The sequence below is a fragment of the Epinephelus lanceolatus genome, chromosome 24 (genome assembly GCF_041903045.1).
Source record: "Epinephelus lanceolatus isolate andai-2023 chromosome 24, ASM4190304v1, whole genome shotgun sequence".
NCBI lineage: Eukaryota > Metazoa > Chordata > Actinopteri > Perciformes > Serranidae > Epinephelus > Epinephelus lanceolatus.
Window position 1 is genome coordinate 37,610 of NC_135757.1, and position 12,565 is coordinate 50,174.

The following is a 12,565-nucleotide window of genomic DNA, read 5'->3' on the forward strand; positions in this document are numbered from 1 at the left end:
ACAGTTACCTGTGTTTTGAAATATTGTTACCTGTGATTTGGAGTACAGTTGCCTGTGTTTTGGAGTATAGTTACCTGTGATTTGGAGTACAGTTACCTATGTTTTGCAGTATAGTTACCTGTGTTTTGTAGTACAGTTGCCTGTGTTTTGAAATATTGTTACCTGTGTTTTGGAGTATAGTTACCTGTGATTTGGAGGACAGTTACCTGTGTTTTGGAGTATAGTTACCTGTGATTTGGAGTATAGTTACCTGTGTTTTGAAATATTGTTACCTGTGTTTTGGAGTATAGTTACCTGTGATTGGGAGGACAGTTACCTGTGTTTTGAAATATTGTTACCTGTGATTTGGAGGACAGTTACCTCTGTTTTGGAGTATAGTTACCTGTGTTTTGAAATATTGTTACCTGTGTTTTGGAGTATAGTTACCTGTGTTTTGAAATATTGTTACCTGTGATTTGGAGTATAGTTACCTGTGTTTTGAAATATTGTTACCTGTGATTTGGAGGACAGTTACATGTGTTTTGGAGTATAGTTACCTGTGATTTGGAGGACAGTTACCTGTGTTTTGGAGTATAGTTACCTGTGTTTTGAAATATTGTTACCTGTGTTTTGGAGTATAGTTACCTGTGTTTTGAAATATTGTTACCTGTGATTTGGAGGACAGTTACATGTGTTTTGGAGTATAGTTACCTGTGATTTGGAGGACAGTTACCTGAGTTTTGAAATATTGTTACCTGTGTTTTGGAGTATAGTTACCTGTGTTTTGAAATATTGTTACCTGTGTTTTGGAGGACAGTTACCTGTGATTTGGAGTATAGTTACCTGTGTTTTGAAATACTTCTACCTGTGTTTTGGAGTACAGTTACCTGTGTTTTGGAGTATAGTTACCTGTGTTTTGGAGTACAGTTATCTATGTTTTGGAGTATAGTTACCTGTGATTTGGAGGACAGTTACCTGTGTTTTGGAGTATAGTTACCTGTGATTTGGAGGACAGTTACCTGTGTTTTGGAGTATAGTTACCTGTGATTTGGAGGACAGTTACCTGGGTTTTGAAATATTGTTACATGTGTTTTGGAGTATAGTTACCTGTGTTTTGGAGGACAGTTACCTGTGTTTTGGAGTATAGTTACCTGTGATTTGGAGGACAGTTACCTGTGTTTTGAAATATTGTTACCTGTGTTTTGGAGTATAGTTACCTGTGATTGGGAGGACAGTTACCTGTGTTTTGAAATATTGTTACCTGTGATTTGGAGGACAGTTACCTCTGTTTTGGAGTATAGTTACCTGTGTTTTGAAATATTGTTACCTGTGTTTTGGAGTATAGTTACCTGTGTTTTGAAATATTGTTACCTGTGATTTGGAGTATAGTTACCTGTGTTTTGAAATATTGTTACCTGTGATTTGGAGGACAGTTACCTGTGTTTTGGAGGACAGTTACCTGTGTTTTGGAGTATAGTTACCTGTGATTTGGAGGACAGTTACCTGGGTTTTGAAATATTGTTACATGTGTTTTGGAGTATAGTTACCTGTGTTTTGGAGGACAGTTACCTGTGTTTTGGAGAATAGTTACCTGTGATTTGGAGGACAGTTACCTGTGTTTTGAAATATTGTTACATGTGTTTTGGAGTATAGTTACCTGTGATTTGGAGGACAGTTACCTGGGTTTTGAAATATTGTTACATGTGTTTTGGAGTATAGTTACCTGTGTTTTGGAGAACAGTTACCTGTGTTTTGGAGAATAGTTACCTGTGATTTGGAGGACAGTTACCTGTGTTTTGAAATATTGTTACATGTGTTTTGGAGTATAGTTACCTGTGATTTGGAGGACAGTTACCTGTGTTTTGAAATATTGTTACCTGTGTTTTGGAGTATAGTTACCTGTGATTTGGAGGACAGTTACCTGTGTTTTGAAATATTGTTACATGTGTTTTGTAGTACAGTTACCTGTGTTTTGGAGTATAGTTACCTGTGATTTGTAGTACAGTTACCTGTGTTTTGGAGTATAGTTACCTGTGTTTTGAAATATTGTTACCTGTGATTTGGAGGACAGTTACCTGTGTTTTGAAATATTGTTACATGTGTTTTGGAGTATAGTTACCTATGTTTTGGAGTATAGTTACCTGTGTTTTGGAGTACAGTTACCTGTGCTTTGGAGGACAGTTACCTGTGTTTTGGATTATAGTTACCTGTGATTTGGAGGACAGTTACCTGTGTTTTTGAGTATAGTTACCTGTGTTTTGGAGGACAGTTACCTGTGTTTTGGAGTATAGTTACCTGTGATTTGGAGGACAGTTACCTGTGTTTTGGAGTATAGTTACCTGTGATTTGGAGGACAGTTACCTGTGTTTTGGAGTATAGGTACCTGTGATTTGGAGGACAGTTACCTGTGTTTTGGAGTATAGGTACCTGTGATTTGGAGGACAGTTACCTGTGTTTTGAAATATTGTTACCTGTGTTTTAGAGTATAGTTACCTGTGATTTGGAGGACAGTTACCTGTGTTTTGAAATATCGTTACATGTGTTTTGGAGAACAGTTACCTGTTTTTTGAAATATTGTTACATGTGTTTTGGAGTATAGTTACCTGTGATTTGGAGGACAGTTACCTGTGTTTTGAAATATTGTTACATGTGTTTTGGAGTATAGTTACCTATGTTTTGGAGTACAGTTACCTGTGCTTTGGAGGACAGTTACCTGTGTTTTGGATTATAGTTACCTGTGATTTGGAGGACAGTTACCTGTGTTTTGGAGTATAGTTGCCTGTGTTTTGGAGTATAGTTACCTGTGTTTTGGAGTACAGCTACCTGTGTTTTGGAGTATAGTTACCTGTGTTTTGGAGTACAGTTGCATGTGTATTGGAGTATAGTTACCTGTGTTTTGGAGTACAGTTGCATGTGTATTGGAGTATAGTTACCTGTGTTTTGGAGTACAGTTGCATGTGTATTGGAGTATAGTTACCTGTGTTTCGGAACATTCTTACCTGTGTTTTGGAGGCGGCCTGAGTAGAAACAAAGAGCTCCATCTCGCCGTCTTCTCTGGGAACGGCCAGCGTGACGTTTGTCTCCAGGTAAAAATGTTCCTGCCCTCCGATGTGCATCTCACCTGTTAGTTAATCAATCAATAATCAAAACCTGATCAGGTGAAAACAGAAAGTAGTCACACTTACGGTCAGTCTTACCCTCCAGGATGTGGTCGGCCTGTTTAAAGCCCGCCTCCAGGTCACCACTCTGGATGGTTCTGATTGGCTGATAGAAGGACTGGGTGGCGATGGCTTCCTGTCGATCAGAAGAACAACAGACGTGTTTTTGGTGGAGCTCATTTTAACTTTTTTAATTCCCTTCACTGAGTCATCCAGGTGTTCTTAGTCTCACCTGGATGGTGACGACCGGCTGCAGCTCTTCGTACTGGATCCTGACAGCCTTGGCAGCTCTCTGAGCGTGGATCTGAGTGTCAGCCACCACAGCACCGATGATGTGACCGACACATGTCACCTGCAGAGACGAAGGAAACACAGAAATGAATGCCTTAATTGTGACAAGGAGAACTGTATTCTTTCACACACACACAGACACACAAACAAATTTAAAAAACAGTGGTGGAGAACCTAAGGAGTCGTCTGATTGGTCAGACAAACAAAAACACACCTGGCTGTCAGCGAGGACGGTCTCATCGTATTCGACCGGTCCGGTGGCGTTACTGCCGGGGATGTCAGCAGCAAACACACAGCAGACTACACCAGGCATTCGCTCAGCTGCCGAGGCATCTACGGAGCTGAGACACACACACACAGACCTGGGTGAGACAGGACAGGTGAGTGTGTGTGCGTGTGCGTGTGCATGTGTGTGTGTGTGCGTTTGCGTGTGTGTGTGTGTGTGTGCGTGGCTCAGGTATATGTGGGTAGTTCAGGTGTGTGGGCGTAGTTCGAGTGTCTGTGTTGTGCGAGTGTGGTTAAGGTGTGTGTGTGTCATACAGTTGTGAGTCTCACAGAATGTGGGCGTGTGCTTTGCTGCTGGTGACGAGCGCCAGGTAAAGCTCGTTCTCGTACTGCGGCATGTCGTCACAGTAAATCGCCTCACCCGTCGCCTGCTTCAGGGCCGACAGATGCATCATGGGACGGCCCACCACATCATCCTGGCTCTGCCCCTCCGGCACCACCTGGAGCAGAAATGTGATGTCATACACCTGGACACTAACACGGGAGCTTCACCTGTTCAAAGTTTGAATTATTATTCGCTGACATTATTTTGTAGCATGTGTACCTGGTAGATCTGAACGCTGGACGCTGTCTCTGGACGATAAATCTGCGTCGCACTGACACAGTCTGAGCTGACCGCCGCCACGTCCACGCCCTAAGGAATACAACATCACGCTCAGTAAATGGATGGCTTCAAAGTAAATTAAATTAATAAAATTAAAACCCATTAAAGTTAATTCAATCTAAACTCCACCTGGTCGAGGAGCTTCTGCAGCACCGTCAGGTAGAACTTGTAGAAGAAGCTGAGGGTCAAAGTTCGCCGGTACGTCACCATGCTGCCCGGTGCAGAGGGGTCGAGGGTCATCTCCTCTGCCAATGAGGAGCACGCCTCCTGGAGAAGCTCCTCCCCCCACCGCCTGGATGACATCAGAGAGTTCCATAGCAACAAACACATCTATGATCTTCAACTGTGATGTCACTGTGTTTGTTACCTTCCCAGCAGTCTGTTCGCCGTCTGCGTAGCCAGCACCGTGACGGGCGCCATGCCGCCATAACTCAGCCTCAAGTCCTTGACAATGTCAGTCTCGGGTGTGAAAGTTACGCTCATCGCAGCAGTGACAATGCTGATGTCATCCTCTCGGCGAGGAGACTGTTTGAAGGTGGAGACGAACTGAGTCTGAACAGGAAGAACACAAAACCACCGGCGTCAGAGTCCAGACCACCATGAAGCACAGCACGGTGACAGTGGTTGCTAGGTGACAGACAGTGGTTGCTAGGTGACAAACAGCCATAGCCGTGGCGATGTGTCTCTACCTTTTTGCTGTACGGGATCTCAATGGACACCAGGACTTCCTGTGGTCGCAGGATTGTCTTCCTGTAACCAGTGAAGAAACCGTCGTCCATCCGAACCACACGACTCCCATCTGACACACAGACATACACCAGGGTCAGAGGTCAGAGGTTTAACAGCATTAGGAAACATTCAAAGACCTGTCAGTAGGTCTGGGAGGATGAACCCTGTGTTGCCTGTAGGATATATAGAAACTAGCTGTGGGTACAGTAAAGTACAAAATCACAGAGTGACCCTGAACACAACATTAGTCTGAATTTATTATTTAATGACAGGTTCAGAGGGAGTCACCTGAATGCCTCTTGACAGAGACAGTGAATGCACCACCACTGTTTTCACAGAATCGGTGTGTGTGTGTGTGTGTGTGTGTGTGTTTGAAGATGTGTGTGTGTGTGTGTGTGTGTGTGTGTGATACCTTTGTCCCTCAGGATGAGTTTACAGCCCGCGGCCATAAACACAGGGTTGAGGTCAGATATGGGGCTGGCGGTCATGATGTTTCCACCGACAGCCTGAAAACAAAAACACAATAAAACTTTATTTCACTTCCTGTTGATTCATTCAGTCTGAACTCTGGTCCGCACTCCTACACTTCCTAAATGTACACTTTAGTCTGCTCTCCCAGGGCCCCTGAACTCCCCACCAGGTGTAGTAAATTCATTTGAAACACTCTGCTCTCCCAGGGCCCCTTAACTCCACACCTGGTTCAGTTTCTTGACGATCATTGACTCAATATTTCTGATGTGATTCTGATTAATAAGTTTCCCACAAAGAGGACACAGAAATGCTGCAACTCACCGCCACGTTACGAATCTGCATCCCAGCAAACCAGCGCAGCTGCTCAAGGACAGCGAGGAAGACCTGGGTCTGATGAGGAGGAAGAGTCTCCACCGCCTGTTTCAGTATCGCCCCCATGTGGCTGAGAGTGCACGCTGCACCAAACACCACACCTGAACAAACAAACAAAGTGTGACAGGTGTCTCAGTTTGGTTCTAGACTATCAACCACGTGAGCATGAAGACGGAAAGAAACCTGAGCTATCTGAGCTTAAATCATCGAGACGTTTGGCGCGATTACATTAGGCCTCTGGAGGTTAAATCATCGGGACGTTTGGTGAGATTACATTAGGCCTCTGGAGGTTAAATCATCGGGACGTTTGGTGCGATTACATTAGGCCTCTGAAGGTAACTGTACTTATTTAGCTCCCTTCTAGTCTTCAAGCCACTCAAACCGCCTTTACGCCACGAGTGACATACACCCATTCACATTCACACGCAGGTGGCCGAGGCTGCAGTAAAAGGTGCCACCTGCTGCTCAGTAACCATTGACACACACTCACACACTGATGAACAGTCCGACACTTGCAGACTGGAGAAGGTGGGGCGACCCGCTCTACCTCTGAGCCTCAGCTGTGTCCTCAGGTGAAGTTTAGCAGTAACTCTCAGACTCACCATCGTCAGTTTGAGTCACTGAGCTCAGTTCAGGGACGAACGTCGGCGCCAAAATCACCGGATACACCATGTTCTTAAACTTCACCTCGATACCTGAACACACACAGAGTGAGTGAGTGAGTGAATGAGTGAGTGAATGGATAAATGAGTGGACAGATGAGTGGATGAATGAACAAATGAGTATACACACTAACCCACTTCGGTGTTTCCCACGACGATTCGGGCGTCGGGATATTTCCACTTCAGACGCAGAAACTCGTCCAGACTGTCGGGCTGCAGCCATGTCGTCCTGTCCCCATGGAAAGACAGTGAGGACGACCTCTGACCTATGGTTAGAGACTGGAACAGAGGACGGACAGACGGACAAACCAACAGGAGGACAGTCAGAGTGTGTGTGTGTGTGTCAATGTGTGTCTGTCCACAGCGGACACGTGGACAGATGTCCTCAGAGGACACGTGGATAGATGCCCTAAGAAGACACACGGTCACACAGACAGATGTCCCCAGAGGACACATGGACAGATGTCCTCAGAGGACACATGGACAGATGTCTTCAGAGGATACATGGACAGATGCCCTAAGAAGACACACGATCACACAGACAGATGTTCTCAGAGGTTACATGGACAGACGTCCTCAGAGGACACTTGGACAGACGTCCTCAGAGGACACGTGGACAGACATTCTGGATGGCCATCAGAGACAAAGGTGTATGTGAGCGTTGAGTCACAGAAGGACAATGATGTCATCATGTTAATATGAAGTGAGCATGTCGGGGAGCGGACAAATGACCGTCAGTGACTTCCTGTTGTAAACACCTGACACAGAACCTGAGACATCTGATGACGTGGCTCTCTGTCCAAGCTCAGCTGAGTCATCTTTAACAAGAGAGTTTACACACTTGTTTTTATTGTTTGTTTGTTGTTTAGGCTAGGGAAGATGACTTTCTGTTGTGAACATGTGGTTCTCTGTCCACACTCAGGTGAGTCGTCTTTAATGAGGCCAGGTTAAAATAAACTGATTTCATCTCCTGACTCTTTGTTTGTGTTTGTTGTTTATTGTTTGTTGTTTACCATGAGCTCAGGAGGGAAGATGACTTCCTGCGTGGGGTCAAAGGGCGTGAAGTCGGCAGCGCTGAATAAAGATGTCGATTCCTGCAGAGAAACAAAACGTAAAATTTAATGTCAGAAACATTACTCGTGATACTGCGTCACAAACAGATGACATCACAGCGGTGCCTGGACAGCGTGACGTGTGTGGTTGTGCTGCTGCCGTGGTCCTGCCAGATGCCTCCTGCTGCTGCTGCCATCATTAGTCATTAGTCATACTTCTACTGTTATTATACACATATGACTATTGTCACACATGTATACTGCCAGATATTAATACATACTTTCAACATATTGTACCACAGTAGCCAGAACTATAACTATAATATTATTACTTTCAATAATGTTGTTGTAAGCTACTGTCATTACCTGCATCTCTCTCTCTGTCTCTCTCTCTGTCTCATTGTGTCATGCGGATTACTGTTAATTTATTATGCTGATCTGTTCTGTACGACATCTATTGCACATCTGTCCGTCCTGGAAGAGGGATCCCTCCTCAGTTGCTCTTCCTGAGGTTTCTACTGTTTTTTTTCCCCGTTAAAGGGTTTTTTGGGGAGTTTTTCCTGATCAGCTGTGAGGGTCATAAGGACAGAGGGATGTTGTATGCTGTAAAGCCCTGTGAGGGAAATTGTGATTTGTGATATTGGGCTTTATAAATAAAATTGATTGATTGATTGACTTACATCATCGACTTCCTGCGAGCGTCTCTCTGCTGAACTCCCATTGGTCAGACAGCAGTCGGTGTCCCGCCCCCTGCCACCACAGCACCCCCCTTCCTGGAGATGAAAACATGCCATTAAACCAGATTGATGAACCTGATCAATAAGATTGATTCTACAGAGACTGGAACAAGGTCGGGGCTGAGTGAGTGAGTAAATGGATGAATGAATGAGTGAATGAATGAATGGATGAATGAATGAGGGTTAGGATGAAGTTGAGATGATGTTTGCCTTATTTCTGTAAACAGGAAGGCGACTCCCCAACATGCCCTGACTTAAGTATTATGGTCTGTCTTTGTTTCCATCATTTAACACAGTGTCTGTACAGACCATTTTAAATAAAGTTTATTTGTCTGTAGAGACCATTTTATAAAGTTTATTTGTGTCTGTAGAGACCGTTTTGAATAAAGTTTATTAGTTTATTTGTGTCTGTAGAGACCGTTTTGAATAAAGTTTTTGTCTGTAGAGACCATTTTAAATAAAGTTTATTTGTGTCTGTAGAGACCGTTTTGAATAAAGTTTTTGTCTGTAGAGACCATTTTAAATAAAGTTTATTTGTGTCTGTAGAGACCATTCTAAATAAAGTTTATTAGTTTATTTGTGTCTGTAGAGACCGTTTTGAATAAAGTTTTTGTCTGTAGAGACCATTCTAAATAAAGTTTATTAGTTTATTTGTGTCTGTAGAGACCGTTTTGAATAAAATTTTTGTCTGTAGAGACCATTTTAAATAAAGTTTATTTGTGTCTGTAGAGACCGTTTTGAATAAAGTTTTTGTCTGTAGAGACCATTTTAAATAAAGTTTTTGTCTGTAGAGACCATTTTAAATAAAGTTTATTTGTGTCTGTAGATGCCATTTTAAATAAAGTTTATTAGTTTATTTGTGTCTGTAGAGACTGTTTTAAATAGTTTATTAGTTTATTTGTGTCTGTAGAGACCATTTTAAATAAATTTTTGTGTCTGTAGAGACCGTTTTAAATAAAGTTTATTAGTTGATTTGTGTCTGTAGAGACCGTCTTAAATAAAGTTTATTAGGTTCTTTTGTGTCTGTAGACACCGTTTTAAGTTTATTCGTGTCTGTAGAGACAGTTTTAGTAAAGTTTATTAGTTTATTTGTGTCTGTAGAGACCGTTTTGAATAAAGTTTTTGTGTCTGTAGAGACTGTTTTGAATAAAGTTTTTGTGTCTGTAGAGACCATTTTAGATAAAGTTTTAGTTTATTTGTGTCTGTAGAGACCTTTATAAATAGTTTATTTGTGTCTGTAGAGACCGTTTTGAATAAAGTTTTTGTGTCTGTAGAAACCGTTTTAAATAAAATTTATTTGTGTCTGTAAAGACCCTTTTAAATAAAGTTTATTTCTGTCTGTAGATGCCATTTTAAATAAAGTTTAATAGTTTATTTGTGTCTGTAGAGACCGTTTTGAATAACGTTTTTGTGTCTGTAGAGACCATTTTAAATAAAGTTTATTTGTGTCTGTAGAGACCCTTTTAAATAGTTTATTAGTTTATTTGTGTCTGTAGAGACCGTTTTAAATAAAGTTTATTTGTGTCTGTAGAGACCGTTTTAAATAAAGTTTATGTGTGTCTGTAGAGAATGTTTTAAATAAAGTTTATTTCTGTCTGTAGATGCCATTTTATATAAAGTTTATTAATTTATTTGTTGTCGTAGAGACCGTTTTAAATAGTTTATTAGTTTATTTGTGTCTGTAGAGAACGTTTTAAAAAGTTTATCAGTTTATTAGTGTCTGTAGAGACCATTTTAAACAAAGTTTAATAGTTCATTTGTGTCTGTAGAGACCATTTTAAATAGAGTTTATTTGTGTCTGTAGAGACCGTTTTGAATAACGTTTTTGTGTCTGTAGAGACCATTTTAAATAAAGTTTATTTGTGTCTTTAGAGACCCTTTTAAATAGTTTATTAGTTTATTTGTGTCTGTAGAGACCTTTTTAAATAAAGTTTGTTTGTGTCTGTAGAGACCGTTTTAAATAAAGTTTATTTTTTTAGAGACCATTTTAAATAAAGTTTATTTGTGTATGTAGATACCGTTTAAATCAAAGTTTATTAGTTTATTTGTGTCTGTAGAGACCATTTTAAATAAAGTTTGTGTATGTAGAGACCTTTTTAAATAAAGTTTATTTGTGTATGTAGATACCATTTTAAACAAAGTTTATTAGTTTATTTGTGTCTGTAGATACCATTTTAAATAGTTTATTTGTGTCTGTAGAGACCGTTTTAAATAAAGTTTGTGTCCGTATAGACTGTTTAAAATAAAGTTTGTGTCCATAGAGACCGTATATACATACATAGTCATCCAGATGCTGCAGAGTAAATCAGATGATCTAAGGGACTGCACTGTATTTATCAGAGGAGGGGCGTGGCTAATGTGTGACTCCGCCTTCCTCTGTAAATCAGTTTTTGCATTTTTGATGTTTGAAAGTTAAAACTTTAAAGTTAAATAAAGTCTTAGTCATTCTTGTTGTTCAAACACTTCATTTTTGGACAAATATTTAGTGAGCCATACAATAAATTCTGATGTTTGTTTATAGCACATGATGTATTCAAGGACCATCAGAAATTTGGAAAGATGTTTGAACAAAACAAATCAAAATTTCTAAATGTTAACCCTTAGATGCATAAGTGGGGTCAAAAATTACCCCAGGGGTTGTTTTTCTTCAATATCTATGGAATTAAAAGTTTTTATCATTTCATATTCCAGGTATTCCTCATAAAACATGTTTCTGACATGAGGCCATTTGCATTTTTAAAAAAAATTATATACATTTTAAGAAATTGTTGTTTTTGTATCACTACCCCACTCTTCCATAAGTGGGGTCAAAAATGACCCCAAGCATTTCCTATGGAATATCAAGGGTTAGACCTAGGAATCTTTGATTCTTATCCACTGTGACTGTCAGGTATACATTTACTGTTGCACTTACACATCTAATGCCAGCAGTCTCACCACCCAGGATTTTTATACAGCAACAGACATGTTAGTATTGTATTCGTTTTATATCTTGGAATACATATGACGTTATAAAATATGAACTTATTTTCCACATCCATGACTTTTGTGTGATAAAGTATAGTATTACTGTCATCAAATTAGCCTACTTTGTAGTTAGCTAACACTAGCTAACTAAGTTAGCTAGTGTTAGTAGTGTTAGCTAACTACAATGTAGGTACTAATCAGCTAATTACTATGTAATGTTAGTACCGTAATGTTAGCTAGCTAACATTACTGCATTTGTTGTGTAGAGATAAGCAGCCTTACTATGATATTCATAGCTTCCTTGTAATACAGTCTTATCATTATTGTGTGTGTGCGTGTGCGTGCGCGCATTTTAGGTAGCCTATTATGCTATTATTTATTATTCAATGATGTCATTAGTAAGTGTGTGTGTGTGTGTGTGTGTGTGTGTAGTTCATTACTGCATTTGTTGTGTAGAGATAAGCAGACTTACTATGATATTTCTAGCTTCCTTGTAATAAAATCTAACCCGTTAGGTAGCCTATTATACTATTATTGATTATTCAATTATGTCATTAGTTGTCAAAATGTTAATAAAAAGTGATAAATGAACATGTCAAACATGAAATCATTCTTTTGTTGACCAAAATATAATACAAACCATCATCTTTAACCAAAATGAAAGAAACTGCTTAAGTTTATCACATAACACGCATTGATTCTAATTGGGGTCATTTTTGACCCCACTCATGGAAAAGTGTAGGCATTGGTAGGTCATGCATCTAAAGAAGACATGCCAAGAGCATAAAACGTTATGAAGGAAAAAATAAATAAATAAATAAATAAAGGAAAAAAATTGCCAAAACTTTTTACAGGAAATGTCAACTTTGGCAAAATTTAAAAGCATTTCAAAAGAAAACATGCCAAAACATTTTGAAGAAAAGAAATTGCCAGAAATTAAAAGGAATAAGATTCCACCAGAACTTTTAAAGAAACCCTGAATTTTAATCTTGTTTCTTAAGTTTTCTGTAAAAACTCTTCAGTAAAATGAATAAAAAATGCACTACTTCAAATGTGTAAGCTCCTCCTTCAGTCAAAATAAAAAGCATACGTAACTCCCCAGTGATTAAAATATTATGTGACATGTCTCTTTCTTGTGTGTGTGTGTGTGTGTGTGTGTGTGTGTGTCACCTTGGTGAAGGTCCTGTATCCCTCCAGTATCGGCCTGTATCCAGTACAACGACACAGATTTCCTGAAATACAAAATAAATAAAGTTTT

At 40.0% G+C, this 12,565-nt stretch overlaps 1 protein-coding gene across 1 annotated transcript in view; it reads right to left on the reverse strand.

The window, feature by feature from the left end:
• Positions 1-12,565, reverse strand: part of xdh (xanthine dehydrogenase) — a 38,413-nt gene that overhangs the window by 14,603 nt on the left and 11,245 nt on the right. The window contains exons 6-21 of the mRNA XM_033616082.2: positions 12,478-12,539; positions 8,284-8,376; positions 7,565-7,645; positions 6,686-6,830; positions 6,492-6,584; positions 5,839-5,990; positions 5,459-5,552; positions 5,007-5,116; positions 4,685-4,869; positions 4,447-4,609; positions 4,258-4,347; positions 3,984-4,153; positions 3,643-3,769; positions 3,370-3,489; positions 3,177-3,273; positions 2,979-3,100 (exon numbers count right to left, since the gene is read on the reverse strand). Coding sequence (XP_033471973.2) covers positions 2,979-3,100; positions 3,177-3,273; positions 3,370-3,489; positions 3,643-3,769; positions 3,984-4,153; positions 4,258-4,347; positions 4,447-4,609; positions 4,685-4,869; positions 5,007-5,116; positions 5,459-5,552; positions 5,839-5,990; positions 6,492-6,584; positions 6,686-6,830; positions 7,565-7,645; positions 8,284-8,376; positions 12,478-12,539 — 1,904 coding nt within the window. The remainder of the gene's footprint in view (positions 1-2,978; positions 3,101-3,176; positions 3,274-3,369; positions 3,490-3,642; positions 3,770-3,983; positions 4,154-4,257; positions 4,348-4,446; positions 4,610-4,684; positions 4,870-5,006; positions 5,117-5,458; positions 5,553-5,838; positions 5,991-6,491; positions 6,585-6,685; positions 6,831-7,564; positions 7,646-8,283; positions 8,377-12,477; positions 12,540-12,565) is intronic.